The 25,659-nt window shown below is 37.8% G+C and overlaps 1 protein-coding gene across 4 annotated transcripts in view; it reads left to right on the top strand.

Moving 5' to 3' along the window:
- Positions 1-25,659, top strand: part of diaph2 (diaphanous-related formin 2) — a 734,120-nt gene that overhangs the window by 104,147 nt on the left and 604,314 nt on the right. For 3 of the 4 annotated variants that reach the window (XM_043704499.1, XM_043704500.1, XM_043704497.1), the window contains 2 exons: positions 14,894-14,998; positions 23,628-23,648. In XM_043704499.1, the coding sequence (XP_043560434.1) occupies positions 14,894-14,998; positions 23,628-23,648 (126 nt within the window). The remainder of the gene's footprint in view (positions 1-14,893; positions 14,999-23,627; positions 23,649-25,659) is intronic. The other variant, XM_043704498.1, reaches the window with a different exon arrangement.

The following is a 25,659-nucleotide window of genomic DNA, read 5'->3' as shown; positions in this document are numbered from 1 at the left end:
TGAATTAGAAAAACTGTTTTGGTTTTCTTGCTGTGTCAAGCTGAAGTGTAGACCTCGAGTAAAATGGGTACCCAAAGATTTGAAAGAGTTGAAATGGAGAAGAATGGAGTGGGACAATTGGAAAAAGCATTAAACTACTCAAAATGTTCTCCACTTAGTCGAAGATTATTAGTGAATAACACCAAGAAAAGGTGACAAAATTTGATTGACAGTATTCCAAAGAACGAAAGTTTTGTGAAGGAGGTGGCAGAAGGAAGGTTAGACAGATGTAGACCAAGAGTAAGAAACAGAATGACAATGTTAGACTACTTGAAATTGAAAGTGGGGGATTCCTTCAAATAACTGAAGAGGAAAGCAGTTGACTGTGAGGTGGAGAAAATGAGTTGAGGACCTATCCTTGGGCACTTAACTGCCACGTGGCTGTAATTTGTCAGGTAGATTTTCTTCAAAAAGCTGTGATCTGAGGTGTACTGAATGGTTGAGAAATCTACCTGGCATCCCCTGTCTACTGCTTTCCAGTTTAGAGCTCAACATCCATCCTGCTGTCTCTGGCTCTGCTTTATTTTTCAATCATCTGGCTCAACCTTTGATATTAACCTTGCTCCCTTGCCACTACCTGCACATTATTGTAGTTGTACCAATCAACAAGTCCATAGTACTAGTTGATGCTTTCAAGATAACTAGTGCAATACGATAAGATATCTGAAAACAATGTCTTAAAAATGTGTATAATCTGTCTGTTGAACTTCTTGAGCCAATTCTGAACCTCTAGCTGATCTATAATTCTGTAACTTGTCATTGGAGAATGAATTTTTTTTTGCAAAGAGACGTTACAACTTGGCATTTTGGCAAGTAGTTAAATTAGTTTGGTCACTTAAAAGCTGCATCTTTTTATTTTTCTGTATTTGACGGTTCACTCAAATGGGAAATGAAACATTGCAAAAAAAACCGAGGATTGTTGAAGGATTGCAGGACCTTTTAAAAGCCAGTGGCTTGATACTCATTCTAAATGCTATTCACACAGCTGTTTGTTCAAGTAGTAGTGGAAACAAGATGAGCTGAAGCCAAGGAGTGGCTTTGGCTGGGAACAAGTAGCTGTCTGTTCAGTGGATGAGTAAACAGACGTCGACAACAAAGGCATTCTATCTGGCAGCAGCAACGTGATTCGTTCCCAGGTAACTGAACAACTTAGGATCATGATTGTTTTAAGGAACATCATTATACCTCTCAGGGAAGAGAAGTTAATAATACTCTGTCTCGAGCCTGAAGATAGTTTTTTTTTCCCCCCCTTCTGTGGTTGCTGTCAGCCCTGTCTCTTTAACCAGTAAGCCAGAAACTTTATAGGTCTGAATCAGCCATCCTGCACCTTTTGTACAAGCAGGTGAAAGTATCTGGAGGAGAATCAAGGACCATATGGCCTGACATATTAACATTTAAATGGATCCTGTGTCTTCCCAGTCTTTTCTTCCGCCCATGTTTATTTTCCCATCAGTGTCTGTATAGAAGGGAAGGTTATAAGGGGGTTACTTGTTTTTAATGAGTAGAGGTTCATCATTGGCCACACTAAATTGCCCGTAGTGTTAGGTAAGGGGTAAATGTAGGGGTATGGGTGGGTTGCGCTTCGGCGGGTCGGTGTGGACTTGTTGGGCCGAAGGGCCTGTTTCCACACTGTAATGTAATCTAATCATTACTCAGTTTATCATTGTTCACCTGTAGCTAGGGTCTATACATTTGAAAAGATATTCATTCTTATTAAGTACAGAAACCTGGACAATGTTTTCTGTCAATCTGGGTCTAAAAGACAGGTAAAGTGGAAAATTTTATGTACTTTAAAAATCTTCGATCTTGCACCTACTCCTTCTTAACATTGTCATGACCTCATTGACACGTCCCACCTACTCTTACCATCCTCCATTTCCATCTACTTTGTCTTCAATCCACTCACATTTTCCAGTATAATGGAAACTGGCTTTTAACGCACATCCTTGTGTATTCTTTAAAGGGCGAAAGATAAAATGTATCTGTAGTTTGGCACATATTCTGCAGAAAGATGGCTTGCTGTTGAGCAAGGGTCATTAGCCCCTAATTATTTTTGTTGTCATGTAATCACTGTCCAGTTTATTTTGAGTTACCTTTCCCTGCCACTTTGAAAGGTTGTTATTTGAAGTTCCCTTTGCATCTTGGGTGCAATCTGAGAGGCTCTATCTCCAGTCAGCCCCTTGATGTATATCTGCAGCCATTTTTGGAGTTGATCAGTCCAGGAATCAAGGGTTACAGTATTCGCCGCCTTTTTAAAAACAAAGCACATTTTCTGAACTGTAGTCGTAAGAAACTGAAATGGTAGGCTGGCATGTGGCATCTCCAATATTGTAGTAGTCCTTCTGGACTGAAGTGTTGGCCAAGCTTTTGTGCATAAAGTCCATTGTGGGCTCAGATTCGTGATACTCAAGCTTGTAAAAAAGAAAGAAGGGCCAGAAGTAGACTGTTAAGCCCCCTTGAACCTGCTCCACCATTCATTAGGCTCATGGCTGATCTGACATTCCTCATGTCCACTGTAACCTTGATTTCTGGATTGATCAACTCCGCTCCCACTGCTCTCTGTGTTAAGAAGTTCCAAAGACACTCAACCTTTTGAGAGAAGAAATTCCTTCTCATGTGAATCTTAAATTATGAGATGATGCCCTGTGGTCCTAGACTCTCCCATGTGGGGAAACAACCTCTCAGCATTTACCCTGTCAAGCCCCTTAAGAACTCTATATGTTTCAATGAGATCATCTCTCATTCTTCAAAACTCCAAGCGAGTAGAGTCCCAATCAGTTTAGCGTTTGCTCCTAAGACAATCCCTCCATCCCAAGGGTCATTCTAGTGAATCTTCTCTGAACTCCCTCCAATGAAATAATATCTTTCCTTCAATAAGGGCACCAAACTGCTCTCAGTACTCCAGATGTGGTCTTACTAGCACCTTATATATTTGCAATAAGGCTTCCCTACTCTTATACTTCACTCCCCTTAAAATAAAGGTGAACATTCCATGAGTTTTCCTGATTACCTGCTGCAGCTGTGTGCTAGCTTTATGCTTAATGCAGAAGTATCCACAAGTCCCTTTGTGTTGCTACACTCTATTGTTTCTCTCCAACAAAATCAAATTCTGTTCTTTTGTTTTCTCTTCCAAAATGAACGCCTTCATATTTTGCCACATTATACTCCATTTACAACATTTTGCCCACACGTGTAAACCTATCAATATCTCTCTGCAAACTGTCTTTTTCTTTCAATCTGCTCTTCCACCTATCTTTGTATCATCTGCAAATTTGACTACAGTAATTTGCTTCCTCCCTCCAAGTCATTAAGATGTATTGTGAACAGTTGAGGTCCGAGCACTGATCCCTGTGGAATCCCACTGGTCACAATTCGTCACCACTCACTACTTTCTGCCCGTTAACCACTTCTCTATCCATGCCTATATGCTACCTCCAACACCATGGACTCCTTTCTTACGAATTAATCTTTTGTGAAGTTTCTTGTTGAATGCATTTTGGAAGTCCAAATACATTACATGTACTGGTTCTCCTCTGTCCATCCTGGTTGAGAATTCCCTGAAAGCTCCAATATATTAATCAGACATGATTTCCCTGTCTTGAAGCCATGCTGACTCGGCTTGTTTAGATTATGATTTTACAAATGTTGTATTACTTAGTGAATAATTGATTCAGAGACTTTTCCAGCAATAAAATAAGGTTAGTCAACCTATAGTTTCCACATTTTGCCACCTTCCCTGCTTGAATAGGACAGTTTTCGCCCCAAATTCCTTCCTATTGAACTGAATATTAATTGGCTTGTGGAAATCTATTCACGGAGGATATTTTAAATTTGGAGATGTGGTAAGCTGTTATATTCTCTTTAGACAGAAGAACTTTCCTAATTTGAAAGAATACTTGATTATGGCGCTTTTATCAATGGTACCATATGCAATTACATAAGAAAACAAATCCCTTTATTGAGAAATATATCTATTATTGTTGCTAAATGGAAATATATTAAAAACTGTAAATCAAAATAACTTAATTTACAAGATGACCCCAAAATGAAGACATTACAGAAGAGTCCATACTTTGTAACTTTTATTTTAACAAGGATCAGAACTATATAATTAAGCATGAATTAATGGGAAATACAGTAAAATGGTAAATTTTGCTTTAAATAGTTGATGTTACAAAGTTATGTTTTGCACAACCAGTCAGTTCCATGTAAATGTAACACATCGCTACATGGTTCCACAGTATGGCATTCTTTATTTGCACATGGCAAGTCAGGCATTCTATCTGACACTAACTTTTACCTCTATATTCGTGACTACATTTATTATTAACAAGATGTAATTCCACGGATTGTTTCTCCCTCTGGTCACTGCAATCCTGATGATGTACTTTTTCAGTTCTTTTGTGAGCAACTAACCAATAATAGTCTGGTGCACAGTTTGATCACTTCTGAGAAAGCACACAACACTTTATTATCTCAGAGCAATTCACAAAGCTTTCCAGGTGTTAGAACTTCCATAACCAGTTTGCATTTTGTCTTTGTCTTCCTTTTCTGCCGAAATGAAAATCTGATATATATTCCAGAGATTTGCTGTTTCCCCTCAAAAGAATAGCCTGAGCTTATCTTTTTGTGTCTGTTTTCATTTTCCTTGTGTCTGCATATGGGTCTTCACGCTTCAGCTCCTGCACTTGTAGCTGTCCTTTGTTTGGCCACACACCATTTGCATTCTTCTTGTGAGTACAAATTCAAAATTCAGTGTCAGCAAGTCTCATGGACCAGTTATCATCTTGTTATCCAAAAAAGTTATAGTTGATCCTTTTACTATTAATGCAAGCCCTTAATGTCAAAATTTAAGACATTCTTCAAACAGACAGATACTGCAGACATTTTAAAGAAATTGCATGTTCTTCTTGCTGTGCTAAGCTTCAGGTCAATAGTTGTCACATTATCTACAGTCGCTGTTAAATTAATAATTGCTCACAAAAGAAAAATGCTAAAACATGCACATCCTCTGTGCCAACTTGTAACTACTTGATCCACTTGTTCCTTTCATTATTGATCACAATTAGAGAACTGTGTTAGATATTGGTTTGCTATAATTTTTAAAGAATGTAGGACACTGCAGAGGGTGCAGGGAAAGTTTACAATGATGCTCAATATGCATAGGTATACAGTACATACCAGGAAAGAATTAACTAGCTGAGTTTCATTTCTCAAAAAAGGAGGCTCAGCAGTGCCCCTAAAAACTATGAAAGGCTTTGATTAGAGTGATTACAGAGTGAATATTTCTTTTGTGGGGAAAATTATAATTAGAGACCATCAAACGAATATAATTAGTGGAAAAAAAAGCAAAGGTAGTTTTGTTCCAAGAGTAATAAGAGTGTGACTTGTGACCACAGGGAATGGTTGAAGCAAATACTGTGCTTTTAAACATTGCTAAAAAGAGACATAAAATGAAGCTTTTTGACTTCCACACTCATTAGGACTGAAGTGGAAGAAAACCAACTGTAGAAAGGACCAACTGTGAAAATTTATCCAACATGGCAGCAGAGTGGTGATTGATTGAAAAATGGTTGTCATGAAGAAGTACAAACTGTCAATCTCAGTTCACTTACTAAATTCAAATGTGGCAAATTGAGTGACTGGTCAGGACATTGCCATGGAGATGCAGCATGCTTGACTATCTCATAGCTTGCTCGTCATAGACATTATACATTTTTCATATGGGCATGTTATTTCAGCCTCCAAATTATAGGCCCCCAAGTATGCATAAATGTCATCTCCAGTGCATGTAAATGAATCTCACTGCAAGCCTGACTGAAAATGTTAATTTCATGTGTATTTCTGATATTCTAATATTGTCCTGTCGCAGAATCATGTAATGTTGAACACACTTCTCTGAAGTTTGCAAGCAAAAGCTGGTAGGTCATGTTCGGCATCCTGCCTGCTGAGGACAGTCAAAGGGAAATGTTGTTTGATATGGTTTCTTTATAGCTTGAATTACATTAGCTTATATTGTTTGCATTACATCAACACAAACTCAAATGTCACATTACCCATGTTTGGTAGGTACCAGATCTTTTCGACTTGCTGGAAGCATTCTGTTAGTGTGAATGCCACTTGTTTACTGCAAAGTAGCAGTGCAAAATGTCTAGCATCACCTGTTACAAACATCGTTCAGATACTTCAAAAGTTTTGGCAGTGCACCGAAGACAACTTCACACCAGAGAATCTGACAGGCAATACCTTTTGAAGCCTTTTATTAATTTGTTGGCAGTAAATAACAGTGTCAGGTTTTGTCAAGTGAAGACATGCCATTGCCGGTCCTTCATTGAAATAGATTAAGATGTCTTGTTGCAGTTGTGTAAGGGTCTTGCTGATTTATCACCTGGACTGTTGTGCACAGTTTTTGTCTTTTCAAAGGAATGATATACCTGCTATTGAGTGCCAGTGGAGGTTTACCAGATCAGTCACTGGGATGGCATGATTATTTTATGAAAAAGATTGAGGAACCTGGGTCTAGGCTTACAGTTTACAAGACTTGGAGGTGGCCTTTGAGAGGGTGATTTTCAATGTGATGTTTCCTGTGGCTGGTGGCTCTTAAATCATGATGTGGAGGTGCCAGTGTTGGAACAGGTCTGAAGTCAGAAGAGAATAGGTTACAGTCCTAGTGATTTCAAATAAACCTGTTGAACTATACCTTGGTGTTGTGTGACTTCTGATTCTTCAAGTAACATAATCTGAAACAAAAACAAATTGCTGGAAAAGCTCAGCAGGTCTGGCAGCATCTTTGGAGAGAAATCAGAGTTAATGTTTCAGGTCCAGTAAGCCTTCCTGAGAACTGGAAGCTAAGAGAAAATTCTTTTTTATATGCAGAAGGTAGAGTGGGGGAGGGGTTAAGAAATAAACAATAGTTGGAGACAGAGGACAAATAAAAAGATAAACAGTTGTCCAGACAATGGAGTGGTTAAAGGTCAGTCTGAGAATGAATAGCTACTCATGAGGACTATTAGTGGCGATCAGTGTGGTTGTGTGAATAACAGACAATGTGATAACAAGGCCTGGTGTGTGGGGGTTGTGGTAAGGACATGGGAAAAGATGCCTCAAGCCCTAAAATTGCTGAACTCGGTGTTGAGTCCAGAAGGCTGTAGAGTTCCCAAGTGGAAAATAAAGTGCTGTTCTTCCAGCTTGTGTTGAGCAGCAAGTGTGAGACAGAGATGATGGCCAGGGAACAGGGTGGTGTATTGAAGTGGCAAATGACTGGACGTTCAGTTTCCTTAGTGAAGAGGAGACCACATTGTGAGCAGCAAATGCAGTAGACTAGATTGTGAGAAGTGCAGATAAGGCACTGTTTCACCTGGAAGATGTGTTTGGGCCCTTGGAAACTGAAGCAGGAGGAAGTAAATGGACAAGTATTACACCTTGTGTGATTGTAGCAGAGGGTACTCTGAGGCTGTGGGAGGTTATTGAGAGTAAAGGAAGAGTGGACTATGATGTGTTAAAGGGAATGGTTTTTTTGGAAAGCTGACAGGGAGGGGAATATATGACTTGTAGTGACATCCCACTGGAAGTGGCAGCTCATGATCTTCTGGATGTGGATTCTGGTAGAATGATAGGTGAGGACAAGGGGGACCCTATAGTTGTTGTGGGAGGGAAGAGACTGGATAAGGGCTGAAGTGTGAGAGATGGGTCAGACCCGGCTGAGGTCAACTACAGTGCTGGTGAATCAGTGTTGAGGAAGATGATGAATGTTTTGGCGACCCTCTTCTCAAAATTGGCATCATGAGAACAAATGCAATGGAGACTGAGGAACCGAGAGAACTGAATAGAGTCTTCACAGGAAGCAGGCTGTGAAGGTGTAAAGCGAAGTTAACTGTGGGAGTCGGTTAATTTGTAGTGGATTTTGGTGGCCACCTATCCCCAGAAATGGAAACAGGTGTCAAGTAAGGAATGGAACAGCGCAGCAGGTCAGACAGCATCCAGGGAACAGGAGAATCGACGTTTCGGGCATAAGCCCTTCTTCAGGAAGGGCTTATGCCCGCAATGTCGATTCTCCTGTTCCCTGGATGCTGCCTGACCTGCTGCGCTGTTCCAGCAACACATGTTCAGCTCTGATCTCCAGCATCTGCAGTCTTCTCTTTCTCCTCAAGTAAGGAATGGGCCGAGTCAGTAATGGATCAGTTTTTCAGGTGAGGGCAGGGTGGAAATTAGAAGTGAAATTGATAAACTTCTAAATTGAAATATCGGCAAATAGGACTGCCCGGGCAGAGAGAATAGGTTACAGTCCTCGTGATTTCAAATAAACCTGTTGAACTATAACTTGGTGTTGTGTGACTTCTGACTCTTCAAGTAACATAATCTGAAACAAAAACAAATTGCTGGAAAAGCTCAGCAGGTCTGGCAGCAACTTTGGAGAGAAATCAGAGTTAATGTTTCAGGTCCAGTAAGCCTTCCTGAGAACTGGTAGCTAAGAAAAAATTCTTTTTTATATGCAGAAGGTAGAGTTTCTGCCTGCTCCTGGTGTACAGAATTCATCAGTGACATGGTGGGATCTTTGTAAAGGTGGCATACAGAGGACACAGGTGAAATCTTTTAAAAATCACTTTTGCTCAAGGTAATAATTTGCTCATCCTCTATGTTATAAGTACTTAAAGCATCTAGCAACATGTTGGGAGGATAAAAGGCAATCTTACACTTTTATAACAACAATGATGACCATAGAACCAAAGTAGTCTGAAGCCACTGAAATACCTATATAATGTTGAAACACATTAACCAATGCAACCATATTATGTGGGGGTCTCCAACATTTTTAAGCTTTTTGAATATAACTGACACCCAGGATCTGCCCTGAAGAAAATACAGAATAAGTGTTTTATTTTTCATTTTATGCTTTGTTTTAGATTTGTATATCTCAATCGTTTTGTCCTCTGCTCACCAGGTCACAATGTGAGACTTGTGATTTCTGCCAGTGAAATTTTGGTTGTAGTCTGAGGCTGTTAGTTCCGTCTAAACTACCAAATTTGTATCTATGAAAACGGTGCAACAGTTGGACTTCATTGGGTGAACACTGTCTTGCAGAAGTATGTGGACTCAAAGTAAGCTTTAACTTTGAAAGCATAGGATGACAGGTATTTTTCTTTGATTCCTGATGAAAGGCTTTTGCCCAAAACATCAATTTTCCTGCTCCCCGGATGCTGCCTGACCTGCTGTGCTTTTCCAGCGCTACTCTAATCTTGACTCTAATCTCCAGCATCTGCAGTACCCACTTATGCTTAGGTATTTTTCTTTGTAGGTCTTGACAAATCCCTGTCCCTTGATCTGACTTTGAGCTCAATCTTATTTTGCACAGGAATCATCTCAATTTTATATCCACTGCTTTTTAAATCAAACAGTGATGCAATTTGACAGCCAACCCGCCAATGTCCACTTGAAGGAATAGATTTGAGATATAGATGAAAATATATTATATCACTTCTAATTCTTGAATAAATAAATTTTTATTTTAAGGTCTTCAAGTGTGCACAGATGTTTTCTGGGTGAAACCTTTTCAATTTTTGCCTTTAACTTTTTCCTATTAACTTTTCTAGACTTGGGGAGTGTTAGCATTTTACTTTTTCCATTGGGAGACCTGTCGACCCAGTTTCAATTTGAATGAATGTACAAAGTCTCTGCGTTTTCCAAGTACTATACAGTTCAGTTTTGACATTGTCTGTTATGAACCCAAAGTCAAACAACCATGCATTGACAGCTCACTGCACCCTTCCTTCTTCCATTTAAGAAGAATGGCCATTTGAGGCAACAGATGTAAAAACCTTTACAGGACCTTCCTTGACTTAACCATCGCATATCAGCATGGAGGATTACTGCAGTGCAGGCAATATCGGGTTTGTCTAGTAAGGATCAAAGGAAATGCTGAAGGACTCCTGCTCAAATTAAATTTACAATCTTACCTTGCATTACATGAGAACAGTCCGTGACTTTACTTGTTAATGCTTGCTGCTGGATTATACAGTGTTTTTGATGAAAGAGGCGAAATCAGGATCATTTGTACAAAATGCACTAAAAGCTTGCATTGGCACCAAGCATGGTTGCTGTACCATCAGTTGTGATCGAAATCGGTTTCGTAATTGAAATGTTTATTTTCAAGCCTGGACTTTTGAATTTGTGGTACTATCATTATTTGTACTGTCTTTGAGAGACAAAGGATGAGATTTTCTTTCGTTGTTTTTGTGCATACGGTCTTTAAGGACATAGCCAATGTAGCCCAGTCAATTGTTATGTCGATGGACTCAATTATAGTGTATTGAAAACTATTAAGTCCTTCAGGTTCTGCTTTAGTTGTTGAAAGATGTCTTTGGCCAAAGTTTTCATTCGCCTTGCTGCTAAGTGACATGGTTGTGTTTGCCGTTATACTACTTTCTGAAAGTCTTTGAATGAAAAGTCATTGTTTCTTTAATTACTTGTCATCTGTGGATGATTTCTTGCATTTTGAAGGAAGTTGAAGAATTGAAATGATGGTTCAGTGCTTAGCTTTTGTTGATTTATCATCAAATGACTGAGCTTTCAAAACAGCCTTCAGTTTGTCAACTTTGTTCAAAGCATGCTGTTCAAGGGAAAAACTAGTCTTGATTTTCTCAAACACACGACTCAAGTCTCAAACTTAAAGTAAACGATAGTAAAATGTCTTTATTATCACACTAAAGTTTTGGTCCCTTAGAGAATGAAACTGGGAAATTAATGAGAAGCAAAGAAATGGCAGACTTTGAACAAAGGTTGTATGACAAATACTTGTGTTCAAAGTAGAAGACATAGCATCCGAGGTGTTGTAGGAAATGAAGAGGCTAAAAAGAAGATATGAACTTAAAACAATCCTAAATACTGGAGGAAAAGTACTAAGAATGCAACTAAAGCTGAAGACTCAAGACTGCTGGACCTGTTGGTCCACATCTTGGGTTCTCAAAAGATGTAGTTATGTACTGGTTGTAATCTTTTACATTCCTAAAGGCCCACAGATTGGAAAATAGTGAATGCAGCACCATTATTAAAGAAAGGAGGGGAAAAAAAAGCAGGAAACTCGGGGCCAGTTAGTCTAATGTCTGCCACTGTGGGAAATCTTGAATTTATTGTTATGTAGGTAATAGTGGGAAAGTTGGAAAATCAAAAAATCATTGCTGTTTTCTGCAAGGGAAAATAGTGTTAGCCAAACTTTCTTGAAGATGTAGCAAACATGATGTATAAAGAGAAACAGTAGATGTAGTATATTTCCATCTCTAAAACACATTCAATAAGATGCTACATAAAAGGCTCCTACACAAAAAAAAGCTGAACTCGGGTGTTGATATATTAACACGGATAGAGATATAGCTAACAAACAGCAAACAGAAAGTCAGGGTAGTTTGCAGGTTGGAAAACTGTAATGAGTGGAGTTCCACAGGCCTTTATTATTTTTGAATTATTAATGACTTTGAAAAGGCCATTTGTAGTGTGATCATACTTGCTAGGGATGTGTAGATAGAGAAACAAACTGTGAGGATGATTCAAAGAGTTGGCAAAGCTAGATAGATGGTGTTGGACATGAATTGGCTGATGAGATATAATGTGGAAAAATGAGAGGTTCACCTTTTCAAAAGAACAGAACAACATATTTAAATGGAAGAGAACCTGCAAAAAATGTAGAAGGATCTGGGGTTCCATGTGCTTCAATCACAAAAGATTAACACACAGGTATGACAAACAAATAGAAAGGCAAATGGAATAGTCTTGTGTATTGCAAATGGGAAGTTCTTACTACAACAGCACAGGGCATTGTTGAAACAGCATCTGGAATATTTTATTCAGTTTTGATCATTTTTTTGAGATTGAAAGCAGTTCAGAAGAAAGTTAATTCAGCTAATTTGTGCAATGAAGCAATTGTCATATGAAGAATGATTTGAGCATTTACGCATTGAGTGTTTAGAAGCACTCTATTGACATAAGTATAATTCTGTGGAGGTTTGACAGGATTCAAAGAAGTTCCTTTTGTGGGGAGTCTGGAATAGTACAGAACAGAAGAGGCCCTTCAGCTCATTGTGTCATTACTATCAAAAACATATTATTATTTACACAGTCACACTTTTCTGTACCGGGCCCATAGCTTTGAATGTTATGACACTGGAGTGCTCATTCAAGTGTTTATAAAGGTTGTGAGGTTTCCTGCCTCAACTACCCTCCCAATGCATTCCAGGCCCCCCCCCCCCCCCCCCAACATTCTGAGTGAAAGAAATTTTCCTTAAATCCCTGCGAAGCCTCCTGCCTTTCACTTTAAAATTATGCCCCCTTGTTATTTGCCCTTTGACTAAGAGCAACAGCTGTTTTCTATTCACCCTGTCCATGTCTCTCATAATCTTACATTCCTCTGTCATGTCCCCTTTCAACTTTCTGTGCTTGACTACACCTGAAATGTATGCTTCATCAGCTTATAACCTCGAGTAATCCTGAAGTATTGAGAAATTCTCATTACAGCAGTTGCTCTTTAGATTCTTTAATGGTTCTATCAATACAGACTACCCATAAAATTAATAAAACGTGTTTAGAAATACATAAATTTCTTGAATTGCTTTTCCTTGGAATGATGGGTTGAATTTTCCTTTGGCGCGCAGCAGACAGTTGGGAAGGATTGTGCGCAGATAGAGTGAGATTACACTAGGAGACAGTGAGGTCTGCAGATGCTGGAGATCAGAGTTGAGAGTGTGTTGCTGGAAAAGCACAGCAAGTCAGGCGGCATCTGAAGAGCACGAAAGTCGATGTTTCAGGCTGGAGACCTTCAGGATTCCTGATGAAGGGCTCCGGCCCAAAATGTTGATTGTTTTTTTTTCCTGCTCCCCGGATGCTGCCTGACCTGTTGTGCTTTTCCAGCAACGCACTCTCAACTGAGATTACACTATTGAAATTATTAGAGGTGTATTACATTCCCCGAGCAGTTCAGGTTTAACTAAGTGGGTTCGGGGTCATTTGACTAACCAGATGTGGTAAAACAGAACAATTTTCTCACATTTAATGAGATTTTGGCCACTATTTAAATATGTATATGCATTATTTAAATTTTAAATAATTGCTGACAGCGTTTGCCATGGCACAGGTCACTGATCTCAATCATCCTCTCAAGTTCTAAGTTTGCTCACTGAGCTGGAAAATTTGTTCTCAGATGTTTTGTCCCCTTGTTATTTGCATCCTTGAGAGGATGCTAGACAACATAGTCAGTGAACCTCCTTTGAAGCCCTGGTGTTCTGTCCTACTTTCTATCTGTGTTTTGGTCTGTTGTGGTTGGCGATATCTCTTCTGGTTCTTTTTCTGAGAGGATGGTAAATGGGGTCCAAATCAACGTGTTTGTTAATAGAGTTCCGGTTTGAATGCCAGGCCTCTAGGAATTCCCCTCCGTGTCTTTGTTTAGCCTGTCCCAGGATGTATGCATTATCCCAGTCGAACTGACGTCCCTCGTCGTCTGTGTGTAAGGATACTCGTGATAGTTGGTCGTATCGTTTGGTGGCCAGTTGGTGCTCATGTATCCTGGTGGCTAGTTTTCTACTAGTCTGTCCAATGTAACGTTTGTTGCAGTCCTGCAGGCATCCTGCAGAGTATCCTTACACACAGATGATGAGGGACACCAATTCAACTGGGACAGGCAAATCAAAAACACACACGGGGATTCCTAGAGGCATGGTAGTCGAACTGGAATTCCATCAACAAACACTTCCATTTACCAACCTCTTAGAAAAAGAACTGGAAGTGAAATCACTGACCTTAAGAAGCTAAGACACAAAAATAGAAAGCGGGACAGAACACCAGCGCTTTAACTGAAGCTCACTGATATTGTTACCTCGCATGGTGATGAAACGTCTGAGAACAAGTCTTCCAGCTCAGTGAGCAAACTTGCAAGCTGAACCACAAACTTGAGCTACAAAGCTTCACAAAAATCACATTCCTCACAAGTTTGATGAAAGCGTTCTCACTGTATTCATCTCTTATCTTCTGTACTGAACAATTTGTGCTCCTCCAATTCTGTACTTTGTAGCTTCCATAGTTTTAATTGCTTCACCATTATTGTTGATTTTTAGCTTACCTAGGCCCTGAGCTGTGGAATTTGCTCCCTATACATCTCTGATCTGTTTAGGATCTCCTTAAAACCTGCCTTTGATCAAACTATTCGTCATCTGCCCTCATATCTTATGTCAATCATGTAGTTTTTGGTTAGTGTGAAGTACTTGGGAATGTTGTATTGTGTGCTATACAAATACAAATTTGTTGGAGTTTTTATTTAAAAATAGCATGACACTCAGAAGCTTTAAATTAAATAAATGAGCTATGTTGAAAAAAAAAATCTGTTGGCTTTCCAATAAAATTGCTTAGATAAATGTATGCTTTCTGATGGTCTGTTCATAAACCTTTCAGGCTGAACCACAAGAAGCCGTCAAGTCCAACATTTATGGTTTAAATGACAGTTCTCCAAAAGAAACCTTCAGGCTGTGGTATTTCAATTCGAAGTAGCAAGTCCATTATTTCCTGTTCTTTTGGTTGCGGTTCATGTGTCAAATTGTTTAAAAGTCTCTGATGCATTATTCTTGAAGCTGAAATGCAAATGTTGAACCAAGAAAAACAGTTGCTTTTACGATGCCAGGTTTATCATGCATTTGGTACAGTTAATTTTTTTGGACTCTGAGAATGTTCAAGTAACACATTTTCATGGTTAAATGTACATTTATAATTTGTCCATGATTTGTTTTCTAAGAAACACTTGCCCTTGCTTTTTAAAGCTAACAGTTATACTTAGTGAATATCAATTACTTAATATTTTCCGTCAATTGTTTGACCACAGGAAGACATGAATCTGAATGAGGACCGTAAAGTTCCACTCCGAGGAAAGGATCTGATGACAAAGAGAGAAATGGTGGTTCACTACATCTCTGCAACTGCCAAATCTGTAAGGTTTATTTTTGAGTAAATAACTATTTTAAGATAGCACAGTATATGCAATTCCTTTGATCGTCAGGTATGATCAGCTTGGAGTGATCTGCTTTTGGCTTTGGCTAAACTGTAATCTATAATTGCTGCCTGAATGTTTCCTCCTTCATTGCTTAAAGCTGCACTTCTTAATGTGGTTTTAAAATGCCTTCCTCCTGTGGATAAATTGTTTGAGGGTTTGGCACACACCACACAAAATGCTCTAATCTGAAGCATGATGCTTTTATTGCTATAAACTATAAGTGTCTTCTGTATCTACTGCCCTAGGGTAATCCATGTGATTTTTAAATCTTGGGTGGTATGTTTTGTCCAGAGGAATGGAGGTCAATTTTAATTGTTCACAGTTTAACATATTCAATATGTAATTGCACTTCATTATTAATTTTAATAATTTTAAAAGTTACAGAACAGATGAATATTCCACAATGTTTTGGATTACCAATATTGAGGAAATTGAATGGGAGTTTATCACCCCATTGAATGTATTTGCTCATCATGTATGATTGAGTTAATTGTTTAAACCTGCAGTATAATTTTAGGTTTAATTGAGGAATATGAAATTTATGAATCTAATGTTGTCTAAAGTTTACCATCTTCTTGAAAACAAAATTGAATAGTATCAGAACAGCACCTGCTCACAATCTTCAAACAAACATTTTTGAAACAAGCAGAGCTCCATAGCATGAAGTATAATCGTTACAACCAGAAGAAACCTCATACTTTTTTTTAGTATATGAGGGCAGAAAAAAATCTCAAATGATAACAAAAAATGTTGTGAACAAGACCATTTATCCCATTCATGAGGTTTCAGTTTGTATTTTCTGATTTTATTTTCCTGTCATTTATTTTTGTGGAGCTGTGTACCTGGATATGCCTTGGTAGATGGTTTTTGATGCAGTAATTATTTGATTTATTTTTTCTCAGTAAAAAATTCAAAATATGGGTGGAATTGCACAGCACCCAAGGATGATGTAATGAATTGAATTTCTTTTTTTTATATTCTGTAGTATGTGCTTCATTATTTAATTAGCTATGTTTGAACACTATTTTTTTTTCTTTTAGTAAGCACTCATTTGTTCTAAAATTATTCTAATGTTAGCAACATTAACAATTCATAAGTTGAGATACTTTTTTGAAGTATTAAACCTTTGGGAATTTTTTGATTTTGAGCATTGTTCTTCAAACTTTGCTTAAAGTGCTAATACTGTAACTGATGTACAGGATTTGCCCAGGTTTAGCAGATAAAGGAAATGATATATAACAGCATATTTCCTGGGTGAAGCACAGCAGCAAAAAGTACACAACAAAAATCCAAAAACTAAGACAGCCTGTGAGCTGAAAGCTATTACAGTCAGACAAATGTAATTCTGCCCTTCTGCAACATTATCAACCAGTACCTTAGATATAGAATAAATGTTTTGAAAGTTTTTTGTTTTTGTTGAAACTGCTGCTTCAGCTGCTCTTTTGGTATCACTTTTGATCTTCTCTCAACTGGCTATCTCCTCAATTTAAATGCTGCCCAGCATTCCTTCCCTGTGGTGACCTGTCAATCACAGGACAGGAATACTTGTTAATTGCCATACAGTTTGTCAGATTAACTATTTGCCTTTGTCAAGCAAACGTTTCGGAAATATCCTTTTGTGATATCTTTGTGACTAAAGCTGTTCGTGCAGAGGCAAATTGTTAGCTACTTGTTTCCAAAAGTTTGCAGGCCCTTGCATATGGCTGCTGTTAGAACATTCATTCTTTGGAATGGTTAGTGACTGTGTTTGTGTAAGAAAAGAAAGTCTAAACTGTTTGTGCATTTTACACTGGTGCTATACAAGCAAGTCAGGATATTTCGAGATGATGATCAGTTCAATATTATGGTTTTGACTTCCTTTTAAAAATATTTACAATTTAAAAATTAATTGCCTTTGAGTTGACAGTATCTTCTGAGGCTTTGTTAATTAAAATATAGCAGTATGTAATCGAGAAATGTGCTGACGTTTTAGTTAGATTGAAAAGCTTTGAACTAAAACATAAACAGACTTTCTTTAATCATTTGGATATCGAACCAGGCAAACAATGCACTGTGACAGTCTACAAGGTGATCAGTACTTTCCTGACAGGCATTGTCATGATTCCAAAATCTTGGATCTGATACATGGAAAATCAGAGCAGTGAAATGAAATAAATTGTACAACTACAGTTCCATTCGTAGTTGTGAAATGTGAACATTAATACCAAATTAAAATATATATTGACATAAGGTGAAAACTATTCAAACTGACCATTGTAACCTATTAGATCAGAATTTGCTTCGGGTGTCTAAACCAAAGCATATGATATGTTTAGCAATACAATTCTACACATGACTTTATTTTTGGTTTGAGTAGAAGCATAAAAGAGAGTTGTGAATGATTTGGTAATCAGGTTTGTTTTGTTAACTTCAATGCATATGTTCCTCTTCAGTTATTAAATAAACATGAGAATTTTCTTGAACATGAGGCATTTTCTTTTTATTGCTAGTGATATAAAAATCCAGCTGCACTTAATTTCCTTTTGTGATCCTTAGAAGTCTCAATAATTAATTAACTGACCTCTTCACAATCTTGCAAAGATATAAATGTCTGAAGGCTTCCATGTTTGTACAATGTTTATACTGAATATTTTCCTCCTCTTTCTTTGCTTACTTGTTTCAGTTTTTCCTTTGTTTTGGGGCAAATGGCTGTCTTGGTTGCTAAAGTATGCTGAATGTTCCTTGGGTGAGCTTCAAACCAACTTGTATTTAGATTAACTTTATGCTGCTGCCTTGTGCACATTGAGCTCCTCGGTGCACTCTTTGAAATGCTTTTGTATGTCATTGGCAAATGCATAGGTTTTCGAAAATCCTGGTTTTATCGATTCCCATTGAACTTTAACAAACATTTCTTTCATGTTAGTGAGATAAGGTACTTTTTTTCATCTTCCTTTGTCATTACATTTTTATTTCCCTTTGGAATTTAAGCTTTCTACTTTGCTAGAGTTTGTAATAGATATAAATCTTTTGAATTTTGAAATTTAAAATGCAACTAGATTTGGACCAAAATACACTCATGCAGAAAGTTTGCTAATGTTAATCTGCTGGTCTTTGGACTGGATGTATCTTCAATGCTGAGTATTCAAACTCGATTACATTCCTTCCACTGGCATAAGTAATTGGATAAATATACTTGGAATCTCCAGGAGTATGGAGTGGTGATAGTGATTCTTTGTTCTCATTTGATTAAAACATTTTATCTTTGCTTCCTCAACATTAAGTTACAACATGGAGCTAAAATTGAATTCGGTGGGATTAGTTGTGCAGTTGTGAACTATAATAACCTGTTTCTGCAGTATTCAATAGTGTGGGTCAATGTATTGTAACACAGAACTGGTGATCATCCCTCTATCAGCATTACTGTGATGCATCTTTAAAGGGATCTTTAATGTGTTTAGTCAGAAAAAAGATGATAAGCCTTGAACTTAAATTCAACAGTTTAGTGGCAAAGACTGGGGGACGATAACACTTAGCAGATTTAAAACCTGACTTCACTGAAGAATGTTGTTCTGATTTTCATTTTTCTTCAGGTGTTGAATAAGGTACCCAATTACTTGGAAATCATTGGTTAAATTATGTAATTGTGGTCATATAATCAAAATTGCTTTATCCAAAATTTTGAACTAACCATGTAAAAAGCACAGACAGCTAAATTAGAACCTAATGTTGAAATATTTACATTATCACATAACTTGAAATGTGACTTTACATTAAGAGAATATACTATGTTAGTTTGAAATGAAAATACAGTTTAATAGAATGAAGTGTACAGATGTGTGCACTGAGGAAGCAATACGTTTTGAGTTGCTACATAAAACAGACCTGTGTTGCCACTCTGTCACTTGTTTAATATGATTTAGCAGGTTTTGCAGTAAAAGGTCACCAAGATGTCAGCATTTGGCATTTTGAAATATATGGATCATTGTGTTTGTTTTTTGGGAGTAGAGCAGATTATAGAATCTCAAAAATTGTGCTGTTCATTGTATTGTGCCCACATAACAATAATATAATGCACATGATTGTAAGGTTTGGTTTTCATTCATCTTTAAGTGGAGTTTTAATTCAGTCTTGCAATCTTTTGGCTTGCTGCCTTAATAAATTGTGTAAGTACAATATTGGCAGCACAGTGCTTACTGTGTTACACCACCAGTTATCTCTCTCTGCAGTAGGAGAACAGCGCAATGGTCCTCTAGAGTTTTGGCAACTTACCTTTTATTTTGTCTCCATTAAATCATAACCATAATCTTCAAATTTACTGAGTGATTCCAGCGAGAAAATCTGTAGACAAGGATTCACATTTTTATATCACCTTTGTACTTTAACAATAAACACATTAAGAAAGATTTCCCAGGTAGATTGCAGTCAATAACAAGTATAACAAGAATAGATTGCATGTGTAGTTGACATACATGGCAGTGACTTCAGCTAAAAACCACCTTCAATTCTCTGAAATTCTAGTTCTCGCTGTAAGGTTCCCTAATTAACACACTTCTTTTGGAGTGTTCTTTTATTTTTAAGATCTGCTTCATCAAATTATGTTTACAACTTGGTTGCTCCCCCAATGCTCACCTCCCAGAATTGCCTCCACTTTGCCCTTGCTTTCTTATGGCTTGGCTTTGTTTTGCTTCACTTTTGCATTGCCTCCCTTCATCCTAACTTGTCTCTCCTGTCTGATCTTGCCTCCCTCTGTCCTTACTTTAGGCTGCTCCCTTTGCCAACGAAGCCATTTCCTTCTCCTGGCTATGGTTTCAAATTCCTACTAAATTGCTCCATCTCGTAGCAGGTGTTGGTCCCTGCAGGGACTCTACAGCTCTCTACACTGACTGTTGCCTGTCAGTGCATGGAGTTTGGTTAATCTAAGAATGCAGGTGAGTGCACTTTGGGGGGAAAAAAAATTGAAGTACTATTTAAATACTTGAAAATGTCTGAAGAAGCCAAACTCTGCTTTTAGTCTTGATTTTTATCAGAACCTCTGATTCCCTGGTAAAGTTGGAATTTCAGGAATGTTACAGCAACTTTCAGTGAAGACTTAGTGTAACCACGGATCAACTTTGGACCAACCTGAGTTCTGTGATTATGGTCTTCTTTAGAATCTCTGAGGAGATTCCTCTGAACCTCCTTGGCTTTACACTCATCAGTCTTGATCCCATGGTTTCACGAGAAACAATTTCGCTTGAAGCCTCATAACGCTGGGTGCACTGTATGGCTGGCTTTGGACAATCACTTCATTTATTGTGAAGCTATAACAGTAACTTTATTTTTTCCTTATCTTTGCTCTTAAATCCAGCCTTTTTGTTTATTTCTAAACAAGTGCACTGCAAACTTACCTGCCTCTAGCAGAATTTTGTCACATTGCCTGTTATTTTTTAAGTGGTGCAGTCACCAATTAGATTGGTGGCTCCATATTAGATTCTCCACCCTGGATCGTGTGATTGCTCTCCCACAATACATTGAACTGCTTCCAGTGAATGCATGTCTTCTATCTTGGGAGACCAGAACTGTGTGCAATACTCTTGGTCCCTACACAGTTGTATCAAGATTTCACTCCTTTAATAATAAAGCCCAGTGTTTGTTTGTCATCTTAATTGCTTGCTCCATACCAACGTTTTTGTGATTTGCAATATGAGGGCAACCAGATCATTCTCTATCACAGGACTCTTTAGTCTTTCTCGTTTGAATAATGTTCTGCTTTTCTACCACAGTGCAAGGTCTCTCACTTTTCTGTATTATACTCAATTTACCAAATTCTTCCTCACTCATTTTATCTTTCTTTGTTATTAGATTCTTGTTCCTCTTACAAGTTGATTTCCTACCTATCTTTGTATTGTCAACAAATTTAACTGCTGTTCACTCTGTTGATATTCAAGTCATCCACATAAGAACATCATTTTCAAAAATCAAAGAATCACAGTGACAAAAATCAGTGTGGAAGCAGTCTATTCGACACATCGAGTCCATACCGATCCTTCGAAGAGCATTGCATCCAGACATACCCCCATCTACACTCTCCTTCTAACCCTGCATTTCCCATGGCTAATCAGTGAGCCTGGACACCACAGACAATTTAGCCTGGCCAATCCACCTAACCTGCATATCTTTGGACTGTGGGAGGAAACCAGAGCACCCAGAGGAAACCCCATGCTGTCACAGGAAGAATGTGCAAACTCCACACAGGCAATCGCCGGAGGGTGGAATTTAGCTCGGGTCCCTGCTGCTGTGAGGTAGCAGTGCTAACCACTGAAGCTTGCTATTCCACTACTACCCTTTTCAAAATAACCTGCTTCTTTCTTCATGATAGATTCCAATATTTCCTGATGTCGTTAAGCTACCTCTGCTGGTTTCTATTCCCTCTTCCATCCTAAAATAGAGGCATTGCATTTGTAGTTTGTATAATTGGCTGGAACCTTTCAAGAATCTAAGAAAATTTGAAAGACAGTACAATTGCACTACCATCTTTGTAGCTACTGCCTTCAAGACCCGAGGCTGCAGGTCCTCCTTTATTCCCATTTTTTTGCCTATTACTTTGTCCCCACTGATACTGATTGTTTTAAGTTCTTAAGTATTGTCCTAAGAAAATGTGTTGAATACACTCGATGAACTCATTTTTAAGGTTACGTTTGCCAGGTTAGTTTGTCCAAACCATAATACGATTAAAATCACCCATGGTACTCAGTCTGTTTGTTTTCCAGGATCCAACTATCTATCGATTAAAACACTATCCTATCGTATAACTACTGTCAGGATCCAACTGTGTTATTGCTGTTAATATTTTATACTTTCAGAACCTACTATTGAATGAATTCAAACAAAAGGAGACCTGGAAATTGCACCCAACAGTAACTTATCACCCTAGCTATTTCTTACTTTTTAGTTAACTCATAGGATATGAGCATCAATTATTGTGCATCCCTGATACCACTGGAAAAGTGTTGGTGAGCTGTCTTGAACTGCTGGAGTTCTTGCGATTTAGGGACATCTGCATTTCTGACTTGTGCCTTGCAGATAGTGGGTAGGCATTTGGAAGACATGCCTCGCTCTAGATTTCCCAGTTTCTAATCTGCTTCACCCAAATTACTTCCACATTTTGATCTTTTTGAGACGGAACCATTCCTCACTATTGACCTTAATTTTTTTATCACAGATCTACCTGACCTCATTTTGCCTTTATCCTCTCTTTCTAGAATGTTAAATATCCTTGAATGGTCAGTTCTCAAACTTGTCAAGCTGTAACAACATCTCTGTAATAGTTAGTTTATGCCTGTTGATTTCTGATTGTGACATTCATTCATCTACTTTGTGTACTGCATGCGTATTCTGATGAAGAGCCATTAGCTCTCTGCTTGTAGCAAATTTCCATCTTCTGACTCTGTTTAGTTGTGCAAACATATTGTTGTCCTGACTAATTAGAATTTTTAAAACTTGGAATCTATCTCCATCTGAGGGACTTGTACCTCTATTTCTTTGGGATAAGTATTGCAAGTCTGAATTATTTGAAAATTAATGCATTGCAGTGAATAAAACATGGCTTTGATATTAACATTATTGGATATCAGATCAGGTTTACTCAACATTTTTGGACAACAAGTACTCTTCTATCTCATTCAGGCATTTTTTGACTTGCTATCACACTTAAAATTTTCATAAAGTATCTTCGAAACCAATAAAAAGTTAGTTACAGCCAGCATCTCTCAGCAGAGCTAGACTGAGAATGAAAAGCAGCAAAGATAAACAAACAAATTTGACCTTGTAGAATAAATCTGCATTAATGCAATTGCAAAATAAAATATTACAGTGCCAGTGGCTATAGTTGAACAGCAATCATACAAGAAGTTACATGCATAATTAGCAACAGAAAAGCAAAAATTAATACAATTTTGAAGTATCAGGACAGAGAAATTGGAGGTAATTACAGTTTGGGAAATGCTTCATGTTTATTGTCATTTGACACATCGATCTTTTATGGTGGTACAAATGGTGTGTGCTAGGTTTGAGGAGCAGTACTTAACTTTGGAGCTAGTAGACACAAAATGAAGCAAGATGTGTAAGTTGTGAAATAAGTATGTAATACTTTATATGATTCAATATGAAGGTTCTGTCAACTCTCATGGAAAATGATATGTTTGCATCCAGAATTCCATTTAAGTGATAGAAGCAAGATGATTGACCTGGCATATGAAAGTTATACAACATTCAAAACACGTTTTTGATATTTTGACTCAATGAAATTCATGGTTGTATTTTGGAGTAGGTAACTTTAAACAATTATCAATTGACCAGTGTATTTTTGAAAATTGGTAACATCTTACTGTGAAACCTGCTGAAATACTTCATCAGATCTTTTGTAAAAATAATTGGTTTTGTATGGTAATCTACACTGCTCAAAGCTGTAAATGTATTACTAATACTGTAACTAAACTACATTATGATTAATCAATGTAAAGCTGAGCTCACTAATAATGCTGTTTTGATTTTTTGTTTTGTCTCTCCAACTACTACTAATTTACACTACACTAACCACTGCATTCAGATAACTGGAAGCAAAGTTTCGGTGAGTAATACTGCTTAGTTTTGTTTATTCTTATAACAGTAATTTTTAATCTCAATTTACCCAAACACACGCTTTCAAGTGAGTAGTCAGAGTTTTTGATGAGGAAAAGTAATAGTACTGCATAAGATATTTTCATTAAAAGGCAAGGTGCTGTACGTCAATTCAAGCTAATAGATGTTGTTGAATAACTTTGTTCTATATCTATTTTACAGATGAAAATGAACCCAAAATGCAAAACTATCATTTGTTTACAGTGGCACCGTCTCAATATTTTCAACCGATGATTTGAATGATTGATGAGACTAAAACCTGTTACAACAATTCTGTTTTGAGGATTTTATTTTAAACTACTGATTTCAGTATCTTTTAGTTTTAATAACTCTCATCTTTGAAAAAACTTAATACGTTTTCACTCATTCACTCATTTAGTCAGCTTTCTTATGGTAAGACACTTGTGTGATTTTACCAAATTCTATTTAGACTAATAAGTAAAAAGGGATATCAAATAATCATCTGGAATATTTTTAGAAATTTGAACTTTGGCAAGCACTTGAAATTTGCTGTGTTGTGTATAAAACAAAGTCCATGCTGTGACCTACATTGTTTCATTGTTTATGTTTGACAGATTGTCTCTCTTGACTTCCGTGTTTGATGTTACATTGCATGTTTTTTGGTAATTAGAATTTGCCCTTCTAAGAGTCTGGCTTGTTTGTAGTGTGTAAATTGTATCTAGGAACAGGAGTAGGTCATTCAGGCCATCTGGTCTGGTCTGCCTTTCAGTTACATCATGGCTGATTGCCTACCCTAGTCTTACTTTTCTACATTATTTACACAGACCTTGATGTCATTAGTCTGCAAAAATCAATTAATTTCTGCCTTGAACTTTCTCAAGTAATTTTAACAGGTTTATCAAAGATGATTTCTTTCATAAATCATGTTAACTCTGACTAATTTTATTATTTTTTTCTAAGTGTCCAATTATCACATCTTTGATGAAAAAGCTTTATAATCACACAGTTAAAAATCACACAACACCAGGTTATAGTCCAACAGGTTTCATTGGAAGCACACTAGCTTTTGGAGTGACGGTCCTTCATCAGGTGAGGAGCATCGCTCCGAAAGCCAGTATGCTTCCAATTAAACCTGTTGGACTATAACCTGGTGTTGTGTGATGTTTTAACTTTGTACACCCCAGTCCAACACCGGCATCTCCAAATCATGACTTTCTAATCACAACATCCTTTACAATCTTGATCACAAGGTGTTAAGTTGGGATGTTCAGTAATGACTGCAGAGAGTTCGGTACACTTGCCATGACTCAAGCGCTGAAGCAGTCCTTGCCTAAATACAGCAAGATTGAATGGCACAAGATGATATTCAGACTTGGGCTGACCATTGGAAAATAACATTTGCATTATACAAGTGTTAGGCAATGAATATCTGTAACAGGAGAGATTCTAACTATCTTGGTATTCAAAACCATCATTGCAGCCCCCACTGTAAACATCTGGAGGTTGCTGTTGACCTGAAACTGAACAGGGCAATATCCTTGTAAGTACAATGCTGCAAGAGCAGGTCAGAGGCTAGGAATTCTACAGAGGGCAAAGTACAAGTCAGAAATGCAGTGGAATACTCCCCATTTGTATGGATGAGTGCAGCTTCAACAGCACTCAAGAAGCTTGACGCCATCCAGGCCAATGAAGCACTCACTTCATGATTGACGCTCAGTAGAAGGACTGTGTACCACCTGCAAGATGCACTGCAGGCATTCACCAAGGCTTCCTACATCACACATCTTCCAAACCTGCAGCCACTACCATTTAAATGGACAAGGGCAGCAGATATGTTGGAAAACCACTTTTCTAGTTACCCTCCAAACCACTCACCATCCTGACTTGGAAATATTTTGCCATTCCTTAGTGTCACTGTATCACAGTACTGTAATTCTGTTGCTCGGAGTGTTGTGGGTACACGTGCACCTGATGAACTGCAACACTTTAAAAGGGGAGCT

The sequence above is a fragment of the Chiloscyllium plagiosum genome, chromosome 15 (assembly GCF_004010195.1).
Source record: "Chiloscyllium plagiosum isolate BGI_BamShark_2017 chromosome 15, ASM401019v2, whole genome shotgun sequence".
Taxonomy (NCBI): Eukaryota; Metazoa; Chordata; class Chondrichthyes; order Orectolobiformes; family Hemiscylliidae; genus Chiloscyllium; species Chiloscyllium plagiosum.
This window is presented reverse-complemented; position numbering and strand designations above follow the sequence as displayed.